The 25,220-nt window shown below is 39.9% G+C and overlaps 2 protein-coding genes across 10 annotated transcripts; one reads left to right on the top strand and one right to left on the bottom strand.

The window, feature by feature from the left end:
- Nucleotides 1-12: 12 nt before the first annotated feature.
- LOC108048236 (dedicator of cytokinesis protein 9) lies at nt 13-25,208 on the bottom strand. Of its 9 annotated transcripts, none has more exons than XR_006417640.1 (15): nt 24,404-25,208; nt 20,558-20,599; nt 10,990-11,106; nt 10,112-10,647; nt 9,748-10,051; nt 8,868-9,689; nt 8,177-8,809; nt 7,783-8,118; nt 6,069-7,544; nt 4,398-6,008; nt 4,197-4,343; nt 1,268-1,478; nt 919-1,207; nt 386-856; nt 13-158 (listed from the first exon to the last, which is right to left on the bottom strand). XR_006417640.1 is itself a non-coding variant. In XM_017128753.2 (15 exons), the coding sequence occupies exons 1-15, from the start codon at nt 24,497-24,499 to the stop codon at nt 70-72; spliced, it is 6,942 nt and encodes a 2,313-aa protein (XP_016984242.1). In that variant the 5' UTR covers nt 24,500-25,208; the 3' UTR covers nt 13-69. The 9 variants fall into 9 exon arrangements, 8 of the variants coding, with proteins under 8 accessions (XP_016984242.1, XP_016984250.1, XP_016984244.1 ...); XM_017128753.2 differs by having other exon boundaries at nt 624-856; XM_017128761.2 differs by having other exon boundaries at nt 738-856.
- LOC108048237 lies at nt 1,796-4,068 on the top strand. The gene is made up of 4 exons (XM_017128763.2): nt 1,796-3,000; nt 3,129-3,665; nt 3,738-3,870; nt 3,922-4,068. Exons 1-4 carry the CDS (start codon nt 2,012-2,014, stop codon nt 3,985-3,987), a joined length of 1,725 nt encoding a protein of 574 aa, XP_016984252.1. The 5' UTR covers nt 1,796-2,011; the 3' UTR covers nt 3,988-4,068.
- Nucleotides 25,209-25,220: the final 12 nt, after the last annotated feature.

Below are 25,220 nucleotides of genomic sequence, written 5' to 3'. Positions count from 1 at the left end.
AAGTGATTTCGGTTAACTGGAACTTATTTAACTGGTCGTTTAGCACAGAATATATATTTCGGTTATCGTTTATGGATGGTGTGTGAAGTTCTGTGTATTTATGTGGGAACTGTGGTGGTGGGTGTTGTTGCTGGTATTTTGCTCAACAAAATACGGTCCTAAAAAGGGAGAATTACAAAGTCGTTAATACAAAATGGAAAAGCATTGGGAAGGGTCACAGAACGTATGGTTAGTTTTGCCAAATTTAGCCAAAAAGCGCTTGCGGTTAGTTTTGGGTTGGATTAGTAGCCACCAATTCTGGGTTTTTCATGTGTTTTATGGGGTTAGTCACATGCGCATCTTCTTAGCCAAGTCTCCAACCGTTAAGCCCAAAATCGAGCTTTACCTTCCGCAAGACAATTTCAAATTCAACGACAACATCGAACAAAGGAACACCAATAGAGTCTATGTTATGACTACGTTGTGGTTACGCTAACGCATTACGATCACTACGCCTACGCCGCAGGCTCGTGTTAATTGAATACTTCAATATTCGATTTGTTTTCTGGTTAGCTGTGCGTGTGGGTGACTGAGTTTCTGAATTTTGGTATCATTATAATGATTTTGTTGGACTTAAGCAGTACTTGAATTATGTGAGGCGCCACTGATCGCATTGAACAAAGCCATGCTGTTGCGCTGGTTTACGCTTTCGGCATCGTCGCCGAGCGGCTGGAAGGACTCGTCGTCGAGCAACTCACTGAGCGCCTGGCACAGCTTCTCGTAGTTCTCCTTCAACACGTGGTGGTACTCCTTTTGGTCCGCGCTGATTATTCGCTCGTTCAGGAACAGGGCCTTCTGACAGACCACAATGAAATCGCTGCAAGGATAAGTCACCGTTTAATAAAAGGAATAAAATAACATAATAAAAGCTAAAAATACCGAAAGACATCCTTAAGATCTCCGACGCGATCCATTGAGAAGTTATTGACCACCTTGGCATCGAGGAAGGCATGGGCATAGGCCAAAGGACCGGCATTGACCGTCACAGCCACACTTCCCTGCAGTCGGAGCTGCAGCTTCTTGACATCGGCTGGCGGGAGGATGATCTCCTCCAGCTCTGAAACCTTGGATTGCATCTCATCGATGGCCACCTCGATGGGACTCAGTTCGATGATTTCGCGGGATTTTACCGGTATACGTTTGAGAACATAGGGAAAAGAGTATTGAGCTGCATAAAATAAATGACAAGTTAATATTGAATGACAGATTAATAGAAATTTCTTGTTACTTTTTATAACTGTCTTGCGTTTCCACTGCTCTTCCACGCTGCCACGGGCTGCTCCTGATTTGGTGAACGGTGTTTCGTACATAAAAGTGTCCACATCATGATTCTGCTCGAATTCGTTGAGCCTCTGGTCGAGTTCATCCTTGGAAAAGAATGGAATCACGTGGGTGACCTGTATGTAGGCTAGTTTGGCATCCAATTCGTCCACTTTAACCTGAAATATAAGATAAGATACATTAAAAAACTATTATTTAGAACATATTAATAAATAGAAACTGAAAGGCAAGACTGCACTGAAAAGATATTTATGAATAAAAATCGCGTTAAATAGGAATTGCCTTTCCGGAATTTACGAAAAAACCGTTTTGAGAAACGTAGAAGGATTAAAATCGCTGATAAATAGTAAATTGCTTCTAAAGCTTCTCTTCACTCGAATCGAAAGAAAGGTGGAGGTAGTGTAGTTTCTTTGAGATCAAGTCGTCACCCCACCAAGTATCAGAGCTTGTTTATACAATCTTTATCCACTTCCTTCCCTGAACCGATGTAGTTCAAACAATTCAACAACTTTACTAGGCAATAGTAAATTGTTTGTTATTTTTATACAATAACCACTGTCGGTACACTAGAGACGCAGTATTGTCCAAATTTTGTATACATTTCGCGTTCACCTTCTTTGGCACAAACCACCAGTTCATCAGATAGTTGGATATCCAGACAGCATTCACCAGTTTGCCGACTGTTTCCATTATGGAGCAGTTCTTCGCATTCCCGGCTCGTGGAATGGGGCTGGGATTGGTCCAGATTCAGCATCAGAGTGCAAGTCCTTGTGCGGCGGAGTACTCGCTCAATCCGAACGCAGTGGAATTTGTGCCCTCTTATCGTCAGAAACCGGAGTTCTCGAATTTTGAAACCAAAACGGAAGCGACTTCGACTACCACATTGCTTCAACCTGAGATCGTTGGAGATGCCGTCGAGCATGTTGAAAATGGTTTCTATGTAAAGCGGCAGATCTTCGAGTTCCTCAGCCAATTGGGAGATGAACAAATGCCGCTGGAGGAGATTTCGGTGGGTTTGCTGCCAGGAGGTCAAGGTCTCAGCATGACATTCAGCACCAAACGGCCGGACCAGCAGCTCCATCCACCGGATCCAAATAGTCCCATCTTTCACGGACGCCAGAGCCTGCAACTGGCAGTAGGCGATCAGGAGAAGCTAGCCAGCAGGCCGGAGAGCGTCTTGATCGCCCAATTCCTCATCCGGGTCAACGATCTTGTCAGCGAGAAGTACGAGTACGGCGGAGATGGCTCTATTTGCCCCAAGTGCACTCTATGCTCCAATCGAAGCTACACGGAATTGGAAATCGAGAACCAGATCGAGGGGATAAAGGCCTTCGAGAACTTTTTTACGTTCACGGAATCCACTCGCTACCAAGACTTGGTTTCCCACAAAGCCTTCAAGGAGCTGTGCCACAAGCTGGGCTTAATCGTTAGCCGAGATCAGATTCACATTAACGGAACTTGCGCTGGGGCAACTACAGTGGTCGCTCCTCCGCCACCCTCGGTACAGTCCTCCAGTGTCACCGTTTGCATTTCCCAGTCAAACAACGGAATGGAAACTGACTTGGAGGCCGAGGCTTATGCCGGCGATGACGAATCGCAATCGAACAGACGTGAAATGGCGGCTAGAGGAAGTGCCGGCACATCGATCCCAACGGAATACGTGAGGGGAAAGCTCTACAGGTGGGTTATAAGTTATATAAGCTGTATTTGGCCAACCACAATATTTTAGAATATAATTAATGTCGAGCTTCAAGAGGCACCTACCAAAAACAATGAAAGATCACAACGTTCCTTTTAACTAATTTTAGGTACGAGGACTCCGAGGGATCCCAGCTGGTTAACCAGCTGAATGAAGCTGAGCAAAAAAGTGAGCCAATGATGGTCGATAGCTTCGACTTGAATGTACCACCAACCACGCCGGCCAAATCCGTGATGGGCACAAGTGTGCCGGCTACCTTTCCGCGGGTCTACAAATCGGCCAAGGCCAAATGTTCCGCTCGGGGCGCTGGACCTAGTGGCCTCCAAAGCGGATCACAGTGTTACAGGAGTTCGGTTTATGGGAACTCGGTAGTGCAGGCGGCTCAGGGCACGTCCGCAACTATGCCAAAATGTCGGCTCACGATGGGTGGTGGCCAGTTTCAGAATGGATCGACTGGGACTGCCGCCCGTAAGCTCCCAGTGGAATCATGCACACCCAGTTCAGCTCGAAAGCAAAACCGTTTGAGTGGTGCGAAATCTGGATGTGTTTACCAACAATCTGGAAATAATTCTGCAGCTGTGGCAGGTCGAGTAACCAGGTCGGGAAAACTGGGAACCTCTCTTCAGAAACAGCAGTCAAGTCATGGGTGAGTCATATATTAATTTTAAGTTCCTCGTAAGTTTGCGAACATTTTTCGGTTATCTAAAATCTTACTCAGTTGCAAGTCGAGCAAAGGTGCCGTAGCTAGTAGGATGGGCATGACCAACTCGAAGCAAACCCATGGCACATCGCAGCGAATGATCCCAAGAAGCACCCAAGCTTCAATGATGCGTCAAACAGAGGTTAAGCGGGTAAATTAAATTTCTTGACTTTTATACTCTGTTTATATATTAAATTTTTAGCGCATGAGCCTTATGCGCGGCGACAGTGATTCGGATCTGCTCTACAATGAATATCTCTTCAAGTGATTTGCAGATGAATTGCATGGATTTGTTGCTTCTTTTTCAAATATAACTGTTTTCTCAAACTCAATAGATAACAAAAAAATATTGCATTTACTTTTAATACTAGTTGGCTTAAAACAAAGTTGACAAAATCCCAGTAGTTTTTCTTATATGCCTGCATTAAATATAATCCTTTAACTACTTCAAATATATTCATATCGAACTCTACTCACCGGCGACGAATCCATGATCATCTTAACCACATCGGCTCCAAACTTCTCCTTGTACTGCTCGGCCAGTCGCTCAGAGATTTCGCTCAGCGAAGTTAGCTTGGGCTCCTTGTAGACATACTCGATCGCATGATCCTCTTCAAAGTACATCTAAAAATACAAATATAAATTAAATAAAAGAAAATCTATTCTTGTAACCCATACCATTCCATAAAAGACGACTCTGTAAAAGCGACCCAGCATTCTCTTTCCAGAACGATTCACCTCTACTATTTTGTTGTAGGCTTGGGTGAGATGTTCGTAACAGTGAGCCAGGTCCAGATAACTGCGATCCCTTTCGTACATGGGTAGGATAAGTTTGTAGAGCTCTCCGAGGCACTCAAACCTTTCAGCGCGGTCCAAAAAATCGGCACACTGTTTCAGTTGCTCTAGGAGCATTTGTTCTGTGTACTGGGAGTCCTGAGCACCGGCATCCAGTTTAAGACCCTGTTCATCCAGCGGAATATTCCTGGATATCTTTTTAAACGCAGTTGATGACCAACTGAGAGTGCAACCACCCCTTAAGCGGAGATATTCGCACATCAAAGCAGCTATGTGGAGATGACAGCAGGCAGCCTCTGAGAGATTTCCATTCTGCTCGTGATTTCTGGCCATGGTTACCAGCCAAGTGTGTCGGAGTTCCGGCGTTGAGGCATACGAATTGGCAAGGGAATACTGTAGTTCCAACAATCTTTCTGGGTCCATATGATGTGCTTGCATTTGGGCAGTGGCCATCAAGACAGTGCGGACTCGACGCGTTAGATCCTTGACCTCCATTGGGAAACCCGTGCCCTTCATTGCCTTGTCGCTATTTGCATAGCTGTTGATGATGGACAAGCTCTCCTGGAATCTGGCGTTGTTAAGTCCAATCACATTGCCAATCATTTGGGACACTGAGATAATAACTTGCAGGTGTACTCGTGTTAGGGCTTTTCTGCCACTGAATTCGAAGTTACTCCTCATAAGGAGATATAAAACGGCACAAGATTCATGGCGAATCTCCACCAGTCGACTATCGCAGGCTTTCAGGAGCTCATAAACCATCTGACCACACAACATGGCATTTCCTTTGAACAAGGCTACTGCATAATTGTTAATAAAAGCTCTTAAAGCAGCGAAGACGTGTTTTGAGAGCCTTTCAGATTGACCCAACTGCAGGAATCTCAGGTAAACTCTGGCCAACTTGGGCAGGATTAAGCTATCAGCCAGGAGTTGTCTAAACTGCAGGACATACATCCCTAAGCAATCCAATATAATCATGCCCACCTCAGTGGCCAAATTGGATTCATAAAGAGCCAATTGACTCTTAGCCAGAGTATCCATATCCTCTAGTAAATGTTCCCTAGTTTGATTCAGAGTTCCACTATTTGGCTGCTGATCCTGGTTGCCATTTTCCAATCCTGTTGGGGGCTGAGTCCTCGCTGGCAGAGTGTTGGCCTTGGCCAAACGTCCTTGACGGGAGTCTGGAGCTATTACCACACTTTTCTTGCCCACATAGCGGAATTGCAACAGGCAAAGATCCAAAATGGAGAGAAATTGCAGTGTCTCGGACTCATTGCAGTTCTGCCACCAGCCCACCATTTGGTCCTGTGAGAGGTGCTTGATGATGAATAGGAAGCCCAAGAGGAGGTCCTTGCTCTCCACCGAGCTGAACTTATCGCAACGGGAGAGTATCTGTGCGTGCGTTACGCTCACTGAGCGATTGTGTCCATTGCGAAGTGCCACATCCGTATCTCCATTGGTGTAGGCTCCTATTGTGGTAGTGTCCTGAGAGTGCTGGAAATAAAAATTAAGTTTAGCAAGGCTTGGCTTTATTTGGCTAAGTCCAAAACTCACCCCCGAGTCCGTATTCGAGTTAAGTGAGAGATTAGAGATACCATTGCTAATGGGTTGGCCAGCTATGGCGGCTAAATAGTTGTGCTCCTTCATGTGAACCGAGGTGCGATATGGACTCGGTTGATCGCAGTGCAGGGTCAGGCGATTCTTCGAACGCGGAGTGGACGTTAAGGAGCCAAAAGTGGAGGAGTCCTTGCTAAACACATAGCTACTGGAACAACTCAAGCGCTTGGTATAGGAAGCAGAGTCTGCATAAACATGTCCATTGGGCGTACAGGCTCCAGACTCCGATAAATCATCAATCCGATGGATGTTGTCCATCACAACGCCCAACCAAGGAACATATAGTAAGGCAATCCTCGACAGCTGACCCCTCTGTTGATATCGGTTATCCAACTCATGTTTGGCCAGCAGATCCTTGAATATTCCCAAAGCATGTCGCCTTACGTGGCCTACTTCGTTGAGACTGCTCTTCAATTCCTGGAGTAGTAGTCCCGACAGAAAGTGTTGCCGACAAAATTGTTCGGAAAGTGTGAAGTGCTGCATCATTTCAGGCGGACGGTTCTTGGGATTCAAAACAAAAGGGAGATTAAGAGGCACATAATGCTCATGCTGGCAGATCTCTTGCAAAAAGTTGAACTTGTATTCGTGAAGTATACGGGGATTACCAGGCGAAAACTCTCCCATATAACAACGAATCAAGCGGAAGACAAATCCTCTGTCCATGTAACTTAGACACTGTCGTACAAATTTGGCCAAAGATCGATTTAGTAGATGAGTTTCCTCACTTAAGTCCTGAAATCGAGTGGTTATGTAGGGCATCAATGCTTTGATCAGCTGCTCCACCCGATCGGCATATTCCTTGGGAAACCGCTCGTTGCGCAGCATTCGAATTCTGCCAGTGGCCAACAAATGCTGAGCCATACTCTTTACAATCAGATCGAAGAATATCGAGGAGTATCTCATGAATTTGTTTACGATCAGAAAATCGGGATTGCTGGGATTCAGGAGGTAGGGCAAGTGCCTGCAAAGTTCTCCATGGACAGTCCTCTGTCTAGCTGTTTGCTGACTGTAGTAGGGTGCGTGAAATACGTATTTTACGTAGGCTCCCAAAAGATCGGCTCTCTTAGCCTGATCGCTTATTAAGTGGATAATGTTTGTTATCAGGCGGATTACATTCAAGCCTATTTCTTCGGATTGAGTGTGAACTAGCAAAGTAAACAGCTCATTAAGAAGCGTAGGTAAATAGTTAATCAACGATTTCATATCGATCGCGTGGGCAGCTTTCAAGATCTTGCAGGTTTCCGTTTCCGCCGGCACTGCTCCAGTTTTGCCTCCCTCCAGCAATCTTTCGCAATGCCCAAAAAAGTTATGCAAGTGCTGATCTGCTGTAAGAACCGTTGAATCCAAACGCAATCCCACCGTATACAGATTCCTCTGGTTATCGATCCACTGGATATCCGGACCGCAGTTCTGCTGAGAAATTGGAAGGGTTTGTAGGCAGCCAAGGGGAGGATTGAGTGTGGTGTTGTGGTGGTGCGGAAAGCATGCAGATCAGTGCGGAGAGAAAAAACACAGAAAGAGAGCACAGGTTAGTTGGCAAGCCAGGGAATGAATGGATGGATATGTTTGTATGTTTGGGTAAGAGACAAACAAATAACATTTCATGAGTTGATGAACAATTTTAGCGAAGCACACAACGTCTCTAACTTACCCCCTTGCCCCATCCCAAGGGCTGAATGGAAAGATAGCCCACTGGCAAAGTGGCAGCCACCGGGAGTTGCTGCTCCTCCAAGCAAATCCTATTCTTCTGCAGCAATGGCAACCAGGCATAGCCAATAGGCGTCTCGAAAGCCGCATGAGCATCCCTTTTCTTGCTCAGATTACAGGACACATGGTAGAAGGAGAAGAGGAGGTGGTGTTCGGGAAACAGTCCCAAAGGAAGACGCAGCTTGATCTCCTCGTACCATGTGGGCGTCACATTGTGATGCAGCACCGGGCAGGCTATCTGGGAAACCAGAAGATCCTGCCCAGGACGACCATAGATGCACTGCAAGCAAGGAATTTTATTAGAAATTTGAAATATTCTAAAAATATTTTTTTCTCACCTTCAGAGGTTTGCTGTACTCTCCATCGCCATCCCGCAGTTCCACCACCACCGTAATGTTCCTGGCACGTGAGAATAGTTTCTGGCTATCGAACTGCAAACTCAGTGGATACACATAGAGGTGGTTACAGAAACTCGTATAAGGATGGGCATCCCGTTCGCTCTGGCTTTGAAATTCGGCCAACTCGACAGTGGGCGATTGCTTAGAATTTGGACTGAAGGTGGACAAAGGAGCCAGTGATTTACTCAAGCCGCAGGGTGTGGTCTGATCGATGAACTGCATCTGCATCTTTAGGCTTCCAGGAATAATGGTGAGTTTGCTTAGTTTCTCGGGCTTACGATAATCTACTAAGAGCTTGAGCAGCTCATCGTCCTTAAGTTTGGGTAATTCCTGGCGGTAAATGGGGCTGAATTCGAACTCCTTTTTGGGATCAACATCCAGTTCGTGGCTGTATTGCTTGAACAGTGGTCTAGCTGCCCAGGCAAAAGGCTGCCTATAATGCCCAATATGCTGCGCACAGCTCTTCGCGGCTTTGTAGACTTTCTGACCAAGCTTCGGATCCTTGCCAGCTTTCAGATAAGGTTCGGCAGCCTGGGCTATTCCCGATTGCAGAAGTTTTTCCACTCGCACAACCTGTTAGACATTAGTTTTTATCATCAGCTCTAAAAAAGACATGGAATCAATTACATACCAAATAAATATCCGCATGTGGGGCAGTAACTGAAAGCAGACACTGTCTTAGCTGCTGGAATTGCTGGCGATTCGAGCGTAGCAACTCCGCGGAGACTCCATCGAATAGGGAGTGAGGTGCCTGGGAGGCGGAGCTTCTCTCTTCGCCCTCCGCTGACTTTCTAGGAACTCCACAACCAGCAACAGATGAGGGAACTGGAGTGTTCGGTAACAGCTGGGCGGCCCACTGTTCATTCACGTTGAAGTAAAAGTTCTCGCTCAACTTGCGATTCGCCTTGGCATCGTACAATGCCAGACTGGTGATATAGGGCTCCACTTGTTGTTCGACTCCACCAGCAGAACCTTCGTCCTGTGGGATGCACTGCAGGCGGAAGCGCAGGTTGTGGCAGGTAAGCAGTAGCCGTGTGCCAAAGTGCTCTCGATACTGTTCCACATTATCACTACCACTGCTCTTAGCTGGCGACTGATAGCAGGCAAATAAGCGTCGGCGTTGCTCCCTTCTGGCCAAAGCAATTGAGTGATCCGTTTCCCTTCCATACTTCATCAATTGGGGGTGCAGTGATTGATCCAGACCCTTTAGAGTACCAAAGGTTGGGGGTTCCATTGCTGGTGGCTGGAGCTGGGGGCTTGGATTCGAGCCGATAGATGGCTGGCGCTCCAGCGAAGCATTACGTTTCTCCTCTTGGGCGCGATTCTGAGCTAACACCGAGGATATTTTGCTAAGCCAGTCCTTGAAGTCCTGCTCGTTCTCGGCGGCCAGGGTAAAGGATTTATGCCCCGTCGTCATGCGCAGTTCGAAGCAAAAGCGACCACGTTTGGGGTTCTGGAAGGACATAATCATTATTATTTGTAGATTTTGAACAAGGTATGTAGCCACTCACCTGCACCACATCGGTGCAAAAGTCCATGACTATAGTGGCCTTGGCTTCACCCTGCTTCTCGTCCTTGTGCAGTTCTAATATGTAGGTACCATCAATCTCCTGGCGCAGATAGCAATAGCGACGCTTAAATGACTTGTTGCCAATGTTGGCAAACATGCGATCTGACGCCGAATCGGGACCTTTGAGGAGATAACCCTGCTTAGTAATTGTGTCCGCCTGGGAGCGAGTCATCTGCTCGTCTATCCTATCCTGATCTGCATCGATTTCGTAGACCTCCTCCAGCAATTCCTCGGCTGGGGAGGTACTGAAACAAAATATTTAATTAGATTTAAATTCGTTAAAAAGGAAATCTATGAATAATCACCTGGGCAGATCATGGCAGTTCCCACCGTAGGCATTATATTTATAGTGAATCAAATGGTTTTTAGCCCTGTAGGTGTACAGAGCTTGTCGCGTGAACCTGGTGCATTCCGCTCTGGATCCGTGAGCATGTCCATCCACTATGTCTTCGCCGTGCCCATCGTCTGCAAACTCATCCACCTCTTCCGGCTGGGCCAAATGTGAACGGAGCGTAATCGAGGAAAGGGCGGACTCATATGAGGACTCTTTTTGGCTGGAGGAGCCACTCGAACACTGTGAACTCTTCCTGGAGAGTTGGCCGTGTCCGTTGGAGTTGGTCAAACTGCTGCTACTGCTACTGCTGGTGTGTCCATTGCCATTTCCGTTGTGGTGGCTCCCATTCGACTGAATGCTTCCCTGTCGACTCACTTGGCTGTGTCCATTTCCATTCCCGATTATAGAAGGACCATGGAGAGGACACACGATCGCTTCATTGGGTGGATCAAATCTGTCGGCCACGGATTTGGCATTGGTCCGCTGCTTTCGCGGCATAATAATCTCCTGGTGGATTACCGCAAAATATTCGTCAATAAGTTAAGTATTATATTAGGTTAAATGTACACCATGTTAAAGTAACATTTATAAAAGTATGCCTTAAATTGAAGTTGATATTAAACCTTAATTTGAATTTACTTGAATTGAAATTATTTCCGCAAGGCATAGCTTTCCTTTTAATACTAAACTATGTTCTTTTTTTTGGTAAACATAAATATTTAGTTAATTTATATTAACAATAATTTCTTGTTCAAAAATTGTTGTGGGTCATAAATCATTGATTATTCGTTGAAAAAATTCCTTCCGCTCATATGACTATTTTTGGGATTCAAATGTTTCTCTACTCACCGAGACATCATCAGCGGGATAAATGAGAAGCTCCCTCTGCGGATCATTTTGGATAACAGTTTTATTTTTGGCTATAAAGGCTTCGAAATCTATCGGCTCCACAACCATAGGCTTGTTCTGAAACAAAAAGAATGAGATAAGTATAGGATTCTATATTCAAATGTTTGTTTGCTAATTTATGCGGGCCACTTGTAAAAGCAGCGCGTCCCTATAAATAGCATTATCCAAAAAATAATGCCCAAACGTTATCCATTCCCGATGCCCGAATGCAGGCGGATTTTGAGAGATTTATCGATACTACGCGCGTCATAAATTTATGGCTACTTTGTGATGTGTGAGTTCAGTTTTTTTTTCACTCCCCCACAAAGAAGGGACCTTGACCGCATTACAAAGCGTTCTCCCCCTCCTCGTGTAATGATATTTTCCACGTCTGCCACTTGGCATAAACAAATACATTTAGTTTAAACATCTTAATATTTTGCATTTCTTAGCACCCGCAGGCGTTGCTTATATTTTCTGCTTTTGCGTCTTAGTTTTCGCAAGATGATAATGAAGATACTAAAATAACTGTGCTATGAGTTGTGTGACCCAACCTGTGACCCCACCTTTTATGACATGTCCATAGAGGGTTAAAGTGCCACTTCCGTTTTGGCATATTTTTTCAGGCGACAGTTGGATGTTCTGTCATTTTATTGTTTTCTTGAAATTTGAGGTGTGTGGGCTTGTTTTCTGTTTCATTCTTGGGCTTGGTTTGTTCAGGAAGACACAGGTCAATTCAGGCCATGGGAAATAGGCATTTAAAACTTCGCTTGATTGCGTTTATTTCCCGACATTGGAGAAAGGATTGTTAAAGGTTGGGAATGGTTTTTGAAATAAAAAGAAACTTTGGGCTGGGTGTTTAATACTAATATTTATATTTATTTCTAAAAGTATTAAACAACAACTTTAAATCAGTATACATTTTCTTTTCTTTATTGATTAATAATTTTTCTACAGGATAGTTATCTTTTTTTAAGCATTTAAACTGAATTTTTGAACTTTTAATTAACCTTATTACAATAATAATAGTTGTAATACTACAAAATTAATACAATAGTTAGAAGATCACTGTTTACTAAATTTTTAGGTATAATAAAGTCATATATTTAAATGTTAATATTTCTAGTGTTTATCGTAACCAATAAATTTGTTCCAACTTTCCCCAACATTTTTATAGCTTTACATCAAAAATCTATAAATTATTGACAGGTAATCCGTCTACAAAATCAACTGCCTGCTTGTGCCTCTGGCAAACCTTGGCTTTGGCCCTGATTCTACTCGTATGCATTTCGTGCCAAGCCATGTCCACTTAAGTACCGCCCCTTTCTATCCCATTCCTCCAACCAGAGCTGCAATGTCAATGCACTCGCCCACTTAGCCACTTTTGGGCTTGAGCATGGGGGAAAGCATTTTCCATTGTGAGCTCAGGCTCGGGCTTTTTCCTGCGGCTCCTCCATTTCGCCTCTTGGCACGCACTGCATGCAAATTGGCAGACGTCGCCGCTTGCGTAATTAAAACCACAAACCGGCGACAAGCCCAACCAGTAAAAAAAAAAGCTACAGGTACAAACTTCACCTACGGCTATGCGACAAGTGCATGGGCATTACGCAAAAAAGGTAAACTCATTAGTGATCGGCCAATTACAAAATCAATTGGCCAGCCCAAAAGACCGAGAAAGTTGGGCAAACATTTTCGGTGGTTAGTTTGTTGTCTTTTTTCGATTTGTGTTGGCAAATGCTAAATGAAAAGCGAATATATAAAACTTAAAAATGCATCGCCATGGTGGTCGGATCAGTAGTCACGCAAATTTGCGGTGGTAGATTTCATCAGGCACAACTGGTCCAGCAAGGCGTGAAGACCTCATAGATTCACCAGCGACCATACGCCAACGATCACTGACCATGATCTCAAGCCATCAGCCACTTAATGTTTATTAGTAATGGCATTTTATATAATTATTTTAGACAAACATTGGAAAAGATATTAGTCAGAAATAAACAAACTAGAATTAATTAATTTGTCAGGTAATAAAATTAGGACATAAATTACCAATGTTTATTTACTTACATTTTTCAACTGCAATTATCTAATATGAAACTAAATAAAATACTTTAACATGTTCTAAATTTTCAAGCTGTATTTTTTGCAGATATATATGTAAACTTTATTTCATTGAAAATTTTAACTTACTTCCCTGATAATCTTTCTTGTAACCACTCTCTCTACTAAACCCTTTTTTCTACTTTTTAGTTGCAGTTTTTCAGGCTTCGTTTTGGCTATTATTTTTCAGCATCTCTGATTACTATCTTTGCCAGCAGCCAGTTTCAATTTAAAGTTAGCGGTTTGAGGCGCCTCGGTAGGCAAAACGTGACGATTTATGCATATTTCAGTGAAACATTGGCCCGGCCTCAAGAGGCAGTGGCAATCATGCCTTCCCTCATCATCCGACTTCCCCTTCTAAATAAGACTTGACTTTCATTGATTTTGCCAAAGCAATTGGCCCTGGTATGTCTTGAATGTCACTTGAGTTGGTGTCCCTTCTTCATTTTCCTCGCTTATCAATTGAAAAGGCAACAATGCGGTATATGCCTTCATTTATATCTGCTATATATACCCAGACGTTAAAAAGAAATGGTGGAAAGGGTCATGAAATGTTGGCTCGGCTCATTTAGATTTAGCTTTGAAGTGGAATCCGTTCAAGTGGTCTATACTCTATACTCTTCTCTTCCTGATTTGCATTTTGTGGGCACGGAATTATTGTGACTAAATTTAGCTTAACTTATTGCATATGATTTGTTGCGTCTGAGTCTGGTGAACTTTTGACCCGCACGAAAACAGATTTTGAGAGCTTTCCGAAAGTGTAAGTGGTAGCAGAAGTCAAAAACAATTCAGCCCCTTGAATATGGAAATTTTTCAAATTTTTAAAAGCTTTGCAATTGATAGTGTAAGTACAGGAAGTTTAGATAGTGTAAAAATGTATGTTAAATTCCTAATGGAATACGAAAGAAAAGAATTATTTATCAAATTACTTATACAATTATATGAATCTTGAATTTTTATCATGTAGCATTTGCTACATTTTCATTAAGCCTTTGGGGGTATTCCCCTTTTCGATCTATCATTATTCCTATATTTGTAAACAAATATATGGAACAAAAAGTAAACAAAAGTTATGATTTGTTTATTTGCAGTGTATGGTCAATGAGAATATGGCAGCTGGCATCCGTTCTGGTATAGGAATCCGACAAATAAATTCCATAATTTTATGCCCATGCAGGGATTTCCTGCTCGACAAGCGAACATGAGCCGTGAAATGCATGAAAAGAATTGCACTGATAAAATGCATATACAATGAATTTTTATTTATTATTTTAGGTATAAATTAAAAGGCAAAGTTTTCTTTATCAGTTGCTGAACTGGGGGAGATGTTTGTCCAGTCATACAAACTGGTTTCTGCCCAGTAAGATATTTGATTTGGTCATCTTCGGTGGGTTTCACTGTTGCTTGGTTCAATGATCCCAACAACATGTTTAAATAAAATTGAAAACTCAAGCGAAGTGCAGATTTTAAACTGGCCCACCCATAAAGGTGGCGACAAGTCAGCAGTTTTCCTCACCCATTCCAGACATACCACTCAAGCTTGTTGACAAAAAAAAAAAAAACGAAAACACAAGTAAGCTGTATAAAAAAACCCAACTCAACAAATTTCTCGCATTTAGTTATACAACTAAATAATTTATGGCCTGGGCAAAAGTTGAACTTTCTAAGCAAGATATTCTATTCAAAATGGTCAACGAATTTCACCCAGTTTCAAGTCCGATTCGTAAGCAAATTTACATGTCCGGACAAATGAGGAAGCTTATCATTAGCTTCGTTCAATTCAAAGTAAATACTTTGGCAGCGGCATTCATTAGATGGCTTTTTGTTGTCCGCACAATGAGGGAAATATGGCAGAGAAATGTCGGCTGCATAAGAGTCATTTAAATCATAAGAGCGACAAGACTATAGCATAACTATGCGATATTTATAATGCACTAATCGCCCGCCGATCAGCGTTATGTAAGTCACAGATGACTATGATGTCTGCCGTTTTAGACCCGTTTAAATAAGCTTTAGTTCAGGGCGGGTAAAAGTTCCGCAAACACTTTCATTTCTTGCACAATTTTAACTTTCATAGGGAACTAAAGGTAAATATTGAAGAATATGGTAGAGATTTTAGATTTATTTGGACAAATAGTTTTAAATGATTTGGGCGTTAACAGAATATACAATTAAAATTGATTTTCTAAGAAATCACAGTACTTATTGTTATATGAAAATTAATTTATAAATAAGCAGTAAAGCAATAAAGTTATAATTTGATTTAATTTACGATTTTTTTTCCTCTCTACATATAATCTATTAAAATTTGAAAAAAAGACCTTACTCGACAAAGAAAACACTTGTTAGTCTAATGGAGCAGGTTGAGACCCTTAATGGTTTTAACCCGTCAAGGTCAAGAGCTAACTGGTTTGCACATTGCAGTCAACTTGTGTTGGGCAACTTAACTAGAAGTACAAGAATAACCAGAAGCAACCTTGAGGACAAAATGTGGGGAAAAGAAATAGAGACTATACCAGCAAAAAAAATAATTGCCCTAAAAGCAGGAAAAGCAAGTGCAGCAAAAACAGAGAAAAAGCAATGGAAAACCCAAGGCAAAAGACAAAGACACAAAAAGTTCCCACGCAGAAATAAGTAACAAAAAAAGCTGAGAAAGAGAGGTAGATAAATAATCATATAGGAAACTCATCCAATATCCAGTTCTTGGTCATGTCTCGTTGTTCATCGAATAATTACCCATCGAACGGCGCTTTAAAGAAAGTAAAAGAAAAGCCGAGAAAAGCGCACACACATTTTTGGAGTAAAAGAGCAAACAATTGAACGACAAACATTTGTTGAAAGAATATTGTGGAAGACGCTTTAATTACCGACAGTAGCCCCGATATCTTCTCATTTAGAGATGCCTTGGAAAGTTGACAGTTTCAGTGCAGTTTTCAGTGGAAAATTGGGTGCCGGCGACGAGATGGGATGGATTCTGCCATGTGTGGACGGGGCAACTTTCTAAAAAGTACTTAGCACTTTCAATTACAATTGTACAATGTGTCGGCAACGCCAAGAGGCCGGTTATAAGACGGCAGCGAGAATCTGGCAAACTAATTACATTTATGGTAGCGTCGGTTTTCCATTGTATGTGCAATGGGAGAGTGTGAAAAATGTGTTAATTACACGTCGGCGAATGGCCATCGTAAAATTCAAGTGTCTCTCATTAATTGCTCAATTGTCATGAGATCCAAACCCAAATCTCCGGGGTCGACAGACTCGCATTTGGCCAAAAGTTGAAGTGCCACACGACACACCCATTTCATAATCTTCGGCTTGCCATTTAATGCCAAAAGCGAGGACCTTAGCTGGAAAACCAGTTTTCAAAGAACGAAATCGGTGGGAGTTTATCTTGGAATTAAAAGAGTATTGATTTGTGTGGGTTGGAAAAAGGTTGGTTTAAATGCTACCTCAAATAATTATGGTTTTAAAGTTTAGTCATAACAGGTGGTCACGAAAGAGCGCAAAAAGTATACATGCATTTTAAATTTAAATTTATTAAATATCATAGCTAAGTTGAGACTTTTTATTGGGAAATGATTTTCTAATTTCTCAGCAGAATTGTTATCATCCTGCATCTGTATGAATTTTAAGCGAAGGAACTTTAATTAATTATGATTAAAATTAAGGGGCGGTTATTATGTTCCACGATAAATTTCGCTTTAGTTTTTTATACAAATAATTTCAAACTTTCGTTCAAATGCGCATAATAATTCAGCATGATTTTTATAGGGAAACTATAAATTCAAAGTATGACCAATTAATTTATTTTATGACCTGCTACCCACTATAAAATTCCAAGCATATTAATGAAGCACACTTTTAATGAAATCTTTATTTATGTCTCAATTATGCCTTTATCTGCGCCTTGCCAAATAGATCGTATCGTTCAGTTTGATAAGCCCACATATCAGTCAAAATCTGTTGAAACTATCATAAAATATATTTTCCTGCTCACACACTTTTTTCTCAAAGAGAAAATCAGCTGCGAAATGTCAAAACATTTTTGGTTTCTGCTAACTGAAAACTGGAGAACAGCAGTTCGTGCTGTCTTTTTGAGGGCATTAGAAACGATGCCCAGTCGTAACTTTCATTCTGCGGAAAAACAAAAGCCTCCGTTTACAAAAGTTGCACAGAACAAAGAATAAATCACACATGCAGATAGAAATAAAGGTTACTGACATGTCAAATGAATGTTTGTGTCTATGCCAGTAGCCTTTTTACCCATTTACGGAATGGGAATGAGATACAGTGGAACTGACAGTCGCAAAACTCCGCATGGATATTTGCTCAGAACTTCAAACACAAAGCTCGCACATTGTGATTGCCAAACGGAAGCGAGTTTATTTGGTTTAGTCGTGTTGTCTGTGTTTTTGTTTTGTTTCATTTTGCAGTTAGTAAGTGTGTCAGCTGTAGCAAGTGCTAACAGCTTACTCTACCCCCCACTCCCTCCCTTTTACCCTTTTCCCTATTTAGCGCTTCTGGTCAAAAGTGAACGACATTTGCACAAAATATTTGCAATACTATATGAAATGGGCGGGAGAATCAATAGAATTAAGATGTAGACAGGAAGGAAAATATTTTATTTTTTTATACAACTTAAAAAATATATAGGTTATCAATTTTTAAATACCCAGTAACTACAGTCTTCTTAAATGTTAATTTATTTTGTTTTAACAAAATATAGATATTTTCTTTACCTATTTTTGAAAAGTTTTTCTTAATGTAAAAGAAAAACTTTTAATATTTATTTATGCAAATTTAGTTTCTCTATAAAGATGGCAGATCCCATAAATACGATGTAGAGGCAATAGTAAGGGTGGGTCCGATGTGCAAATGATTTTGCTGTAAACAAGTTAAACTCGGCAACAAAGTGGAATTGAAATGCGAAAAGTTTTGCTCCGGAGTGGGAGGACTAAAAAGAGCTCTCCGGCAATTGTTTCATTATGCAATAGAGCAAAGTGCAACAGCACCAACTCCAACAGAAACGAAAACAATTGTCAACAATAATTGCTGCAAATAAATAAAAAATTTGTTTGAAGTGAAACATTTATCGTGAATAGCGTTTTAACTTCAATGTGGGCATATAGTGGGCATATCTATGTATGTGTGGGAGGGCGTGGTTAATGTATATTCCCAATTATTTGATGATTTCATTGAAGTCATCAACAAGTTTGTAATGGGTGGGCTTAGCAATTAATTATTTTTAAAAATTAAATCTATTATAATTCAGAAATTGACATTGTTTAATTTAATTATTAAAACAACAGGAAGTACATACAAAGATATTTTGAAGCGATTAACAACTATATTGAAACAGTGGATTTTATCTTCAACTTATACTTGGGTTAAGGAAAACCGGGCATTATCTAGTCAACATATTTTAATAATGATAAGGGGTTAAACAAAGTCTATAATGATAAGCCCACTAAAGAATCTTGTATTTTTCAATAAAATATTTAGTAAACCTTTCAGAACACAGACCAAAAATTCCGATATAATAATACCATTATTACCTTCAAAATAACTTTCGATGTAGAAAGAGAAACCGCTTGAACAGAGACAAAAGACCCTTCAAAAACCATGTGACACACATGGGAAGTTTCCTTTTCTTATTTTGATACGCTTACACTGCGAGCAACGAAAATCTCTACAATACTTTACACCTTTCACTTCCATCGAGTAGAGTTTCTCCTACGAATTTACAACCCATCCATGATCAGCACTTGACTTGGCACCTTTCTTGGTTCTTTCACATTTACTTCATTCACAGTTTTCTGCAAGTTTGTTTTCGCAGTTTAGTACTCTTTGTCTGCTTTTAATTTATCAGGGCATAACAATTTGCAGAGGAGCTGGTACATTAAAATGCAATCAATTTGTATAAAATAGAGGGAAGGAGAGGTGAAAAGTGAGGAGTAAGAGTTCTCGGTAAATAAAAATATTGTTTATTTTGGTCAGACCATAAAAAATAGCCGTGAAATTCTTGGTTCCATCAACTGTGAACGATAAAATGATGAAAATAAATTTAAACAATGATTAAACGACGCACACCTCACATTTATTTATTTATTTAGAGGCTTGTGCTTATTGTCGGACAAACGAAAGAGAAATTTAAGCAATTTAAACAAAAATTGAAGGTTTATTCTACTGTAATTTGCTCACTCATTGTGGGAATTGTACGAATTTTACAGTGTTCTACAACTGGCAAAACTGTACGTTTATATTTTAGTTCTTAAAATCTGGTTATTATCAGTATTTATGTGTAGTAATGTTATAAACTATTAAAGCTAAATCCAAGATGTGACCATAAATAGTACGCCAGCTCAATTGTGTACCTATTATTCACTTTTTATGTCCCAGCATTAAAACTGTAATGGGGATTGGGATTGAGTCAAACTTTAGTACGCATTCGATTGCTTGGTTGATTGCACCTGCAGATGCGATAGGAAAACTGGAAAATGCGACTCATTCTCACTTGAGACCTGTTTGATGCCAATACTTCATTTTTTATGTAGAGGTTCGTGCTCAGTATTCGGTTTCAGGTACCAGCTACAGGTAAGGCTTCAGGTTCTGGTGGAGGCACGATTTCAATGTCAATATTTACACGACTGTCGCACCGATAAACATAAAAAGTTAGCATCATCGTCGTCGTTCATTGCTGTTTTAATTGCTTTGCAGCTTCTTCCTAGTTTGGCCGGTAGAGAAAATATGCATAAAAGAAAGTTTATCTCTTGAGAAAAATCAAATTAAGATACTCATGACATATTAAAATTAATCACGCAGCCGAGCCGCAAAAAGGAACGCCATCAAAAATAACGAGAGAGTGAAAAGTCGAGCAGATGCGATGGGAGGGGGGCGGAAAAGCGGTAGAAGAGAGTCAAGGTCAGATCGAGGAATCGATAAAAGTTTGTCGCCGCCAGGCTCGAAAAATGGAAAACGAATGAGGACACATTGAGGTCACAGATTATTGTTATTGTTGATTTCGGTCGCAAAGGCACGCATATAAATGAATTGACATTGCTCCAGTTACTAGTAGTGCACGGAGAAATAAATAATATTAACTATTATTTTAATAATTTAATCAAGCCACCATTTAATTTTTGTCGTTAGAGACTTAGAAGAAGCAGCCAAAAAATATTTTTTAATGACCTGAAAGGTCAATTTATGACGAAACCAACAGGCATTTTGAATTAATACTTATATGTATATTCCTAGGGTCTTTTAGATAATTACAAAAATAACCTTTTAAAGATTTTTAAAGGAATTATGTTCACACAACCTATCTATTGTTAAAAAATAGAATTAAAGAAATAAACATTTTACAAAATGAAGGCCCATATTAAACAGATTTCCCAGTGTATATATTTTATCGTGAAATATATATTTTTACCACAATGGAGAGGCTACGCTGATAGCGGCCCGTGCAGTTCATCTAAAATGATACAGAAAAAGAGGGGGAAATGTTTGGGTCAGTATTACAAGCTTTGTTATTAATAGCCAAAGGTTGATCGGATGAGGGATATGGTTAGATGACCATGATATGTTGAGCACGCCTGCCGAACAAACAGAATCGGAGCAGAGTGGCGCTCATTAAATCGCAGCCAACTCACGTCAACTCGGGGAAAAGCCCAAACAAAAAATAAAAGTTGCGAAACGATATTTCCGGCGGGGAATGGAAAAAAAACTGTGACCGACACACAGAACAGAATCACGGAATACAGAAAATAAACAATGAAGAGAAGATGCGCAAAAAGAACAAGCTAGTAACAATGAAAGCGCAAACAAAATCAAATAGGGTTTAATTAAATGGGAAGCACGACTAGATAATGACCTGTAATGTTAATACATTAATGATGTGGGTTGGAACGAAATTATTCTATTAACATTTGTTTACAACATTTAAAAGTGGAAAATACTTTTACAGAATCAACAGAAGTTGATTGAGAAGCATATCACATTTTTATATACAAAACTGCATATCAAAATAAATTGTAATTAAAAAAAATTATATCTTGAGTAGATTCAAAGCTATAAAGTAGATTTAAAGATAAGTTTTTAGAAAGCCCATTGCTACACCTGTCTATTCCAAATGTGTATTTATTGAATAAACCGCATAGCTTCAAAAACTGAGTATACCCCATGTTTAAAATAGGGTAATGACAGTAGAATATCAAGAGCACTTGAGCCATGACCATTTTACCTACTCCACTTCCTACTACAAATTTTCCTCTTACCCCTTTTTTGGGCACTTTGCACGTGAAGCTTTCAAAAACAATAAAAATAACATTAAGTAGAGGAAATTCCCAGTTTTTCTGTTGCGACACAATTAATAAAATTAAACTAGTGTGTAATTAAACAAATTGACGTCAGACTGATAATCGGACAAATAAAACTTTAAAAGCTATTTTAACTTAAACTTTGGCTATGATTTTGACACATCTCAACTACAGATAAATTTATTGTCAATTTCTTTCTCTTTTAAGGAACCTCCTAAACCTCTTTTTATATAGAGGTGCTCAGCATAACTGGGAGATGAGGTCATGACATAAAAGGTATAAGCTGCCTTGAAATTCTTCCCGAAATGGAATACAAAAAAGCTAATTCATTCTCATAAATCTTCCGGTTTTTTCGTAGGGATGATGTTGTGTGAAATTTATGCTGTGCTGAGTTTAGTGCAAACATTTTTTGCAGTTGCAATAAACAAACCGGATACAGAAATAAAAAAAAATCAAGGCTAGTAGCTTATTTAAGCACTTAAGCACTTTCTAATGGTTTAAATTTATATAGTTATTTACTAAAGGGCCTTGAGTTCGAATTAGTCAACACCTACAAGCTAACAAAATACTTAAAGTTTCATATAACTTATTTTCTTATGTAAACTCAAGAGAATATTTATTGTATGTTCAAATATTTTACGTCGCAATTTGCAAAAGCTAATAAATTCCAGCTTATCCAGACTTTTTCAACACATATTCTGAATTCTGATTCCCTTTGTGTACTTAATTTTTTTTAACGAAAACCACACGATTGAAATTTACTTAGATATCGGATAACAAAATGCGGCACATGTGCGCTGCAATAAGTTAACAAGTATTTAAACAAACAAGGCGAAAACACATAAACAAAATTCCATGTGTAAACAGAAAGCAAGCCATAAAAGTTAACCAAAAAACAGTGTAACTTATGGTTAAGTAATGAACTGGTGTTTTTGGAAATGGAACTCCATTAGTTTGACCTGCTGAACTACATCAAAACGACGAAATTTGACTTTGCAACGAAATATTTAATTATTATGGTTTGAGAGGGAGAAATTTACTAAAAGACATTTTAGATGTGCAAAACTCCATGACAGGTTGAAAGAAGGGGACGAGACTCATTGCAACCCACTCAACCGCCGAACCACTCTTCTTTTTATTGGCGCACTCTATCTATCGACAGTTGCTTATTATGGCTTGATTGCCTGTCGGCCCGGTTGATTGCTGCTGTAAGTCAACAATTGCTTATCATTTGGCTTTGACTCTCACTTTACGCACTAATTGAATTAGGAGTACGAGAAAGAGGAACCAGAACCACACACACTCTAATTGACTTTGGAAGCGTGGCGAATGGCGCTCTAATATGATATTCGTTTGGGCCCGAAATAATGCAATTAGTGGGTACTATCAATAGAGGGAGACGGATAGATTTTTTTTTTTTTTTTTTAGATGTAGATGTAGATGTATATGTATCTGATTAGCTAATAACACGTGGGCGAAGACCCAAAAAATAAAGTCACACCCTAAGCTCAAGTTCGTCTTAATTGTTTACAGAAATACAGAGGAACATCTTAAAAACGTACAGTCTATTCATCTTCAACTTGAGCAACAGTTTTATTAACAACCCAAAGGAAAAATATAATGTTAAGTACTAACAGATGGTAGGAGCTGATGATACAGACTATAATTTAATGACCAGTTCTTAAATAATATAAAATTTACGTTTTGCAATTATACAGAATATAATTTTAAATAATAAACACTTTGTCTTTTTAACGATTTTTATATATTTGTTTGTGATTAGGCATTCTACCAAAAAGTGTATTTCTTCGAAATTAAAACCTTCCGCTTAGCACAGATTAAGGCATTAAATCATTCAAAACAGCTTCCTTAGGGAGTTATCACTGTGCTCGAATATCATTATCGTCTAACATGAATGTAAACAAACGAAGCTATAGTGGAATTTTAAATCTCACGGCCTTGGAGAATTCTTCTCTTTTGGGGCCTCTCTTCTAATCTTTCTTTTAAAGCAACAACAAAGCAGAGAATTGCGAGGAGATAAATAACAAGTTTTCCCTTTCCCTAGCACACTTAAAATGTTGTCTTTACTTATGCAACGACTGATGGGTGAAATACTTTGCCTTATAAAACATTATGATCTCGATGATATGTGCTAAGTGAAAAGAAAATATTATTAAAATTCAAAGCATTTGGATGTGTGCCAACCGAAAAAGAAAACATGCTCATATGTATGCACAGCTATAGTAGAAAAGATAATTACATTTTATCTTAAAAAGCTATGTTTTTACTCAAGAAATAAATAAATAAAAAATTATATTTAGAATAAAATGACTCCGTTGTAAAAATAATGATGTTTTTAGTTAGGTTTTTAAAATGTTTAATATCTTGAAATTATTATATGAAAAATATGCAAGTCGTTGATTCAACGACAAATTTAGGAAGCCCATATAAAATAAAAATAAAATATTCATTTTACCCTTGACAATCTAGGATACACTTTTAATATGATTTATCATATTTAAGGGACATTTAAACAAAGCTGGTATCCAAAATTGCATATGTAGATTTGACTGAACTTTTCGAAAGAAATACTATTTTGACCACAACTGTATGTTTGGGAGAGTGTTGCAATATAAGAAAATGTGCGTTTTTGAGTGAGAAATTCTGTTGAATATAGCTGGCACACAAAGTCATTCGCATTCAGACAAATTCTATATAATTTTTCTTTCATTTATAATGCTTGCATACATGTAAATATCCCACGCGCTACGCTAGAAAATACAAAAAAATTACTGAAAGAAGGTAAACAAAACAAAAGGTGACATGCATTACTGGAGACACACCCACACACGTACGAGAAGCAACAACTGCACTTCTAAAACCAAAAATAAAATTGTGAATACGCTGGGGGAGTAAGCGAGATGGCGATAACAGGTGTTATAAAGGAATTCAGAACTTACCAAAACCGCGCTCTCTCTCACCAACTGAGAGACATTCTCTCTCATTTGCACCGCTGAGCCAAGCTTATTTAAACCGCGCGTAAATTTACGCTCCATTCTGCTTGCTGTTTTATTTAGGGATAGGGATCAAAAGGCGTTACAAGTTGTTGTTGTTGTTTGGCTCTCCTGCTGTTGCTTTTGTTGTTGTTATTGTGCGAAAACCGGCAGCAATTCAAAAATAGAGAGACACACACACACTAGCGCAGTCAGGATGCGCTGCCGACTGCGCAGTCGACGTCGCTGTCAGCGATGACTAATGCGTTATCCTTGTTACATTGACTTTTCTTTCACCTTTTCGCACTTTTTTCTTCGAATTTATAAAGTTTCCTAAAAACAACACTACGATTTGTTGTTAAAGGATTTATCTGCTAAATTTTTTTATATCCATGTTATACACAAAACACCCATACAGGCACGTCCGAATTCCCACGCCCCTTTTGGCAAAAATTCGCGGGGGCCAAGGGGTATTTGCGAAAAAACAAACACCCACGAATAATATTTTTAGCAGCCTTATAGCATCCCGTGAGATTATAAACAATATACTTTAATGAGCTAAACACAGCTGTTTACACGTTTTTATTAGGGGGTTGATTTTTCGTAATTTACGTGCGTTTGTGGCATTTAAGGTGTTTTGAACGTTTTGCAGCGGCGATTTGATCGAACTGTTTCGGCGTGAAGTGCTGTATCTTTTTGATTTGCCGCTGACGAAGCGCCGAGCTCCACACGCGAACGAGATCCACCGATTTTTGGGGCTTGGGAACGCGAATTGACGGCCGGG

This window comes from Drosophila rhopaloa, unplaced genomic scaffold (assembly GCF_018152115.1).
Source record: "Drosophila rhopaloa isolate 14029-0021.01 unplaced genomic scaffold, ASM1815211v1 contig_2, whole genome shotgun sequence".
In the NCBI taxonomy this organism is placed as follows: domain Eukaryota; kingdom Metazoa; phylum Arthropoda; class Insecta; order Diptera; family Drosophilidae; genus Drosophila; species Drosophila rhopaloa.
This window is presented reverse-complemented; position numbering and strand designations above follow the sequence as displayed.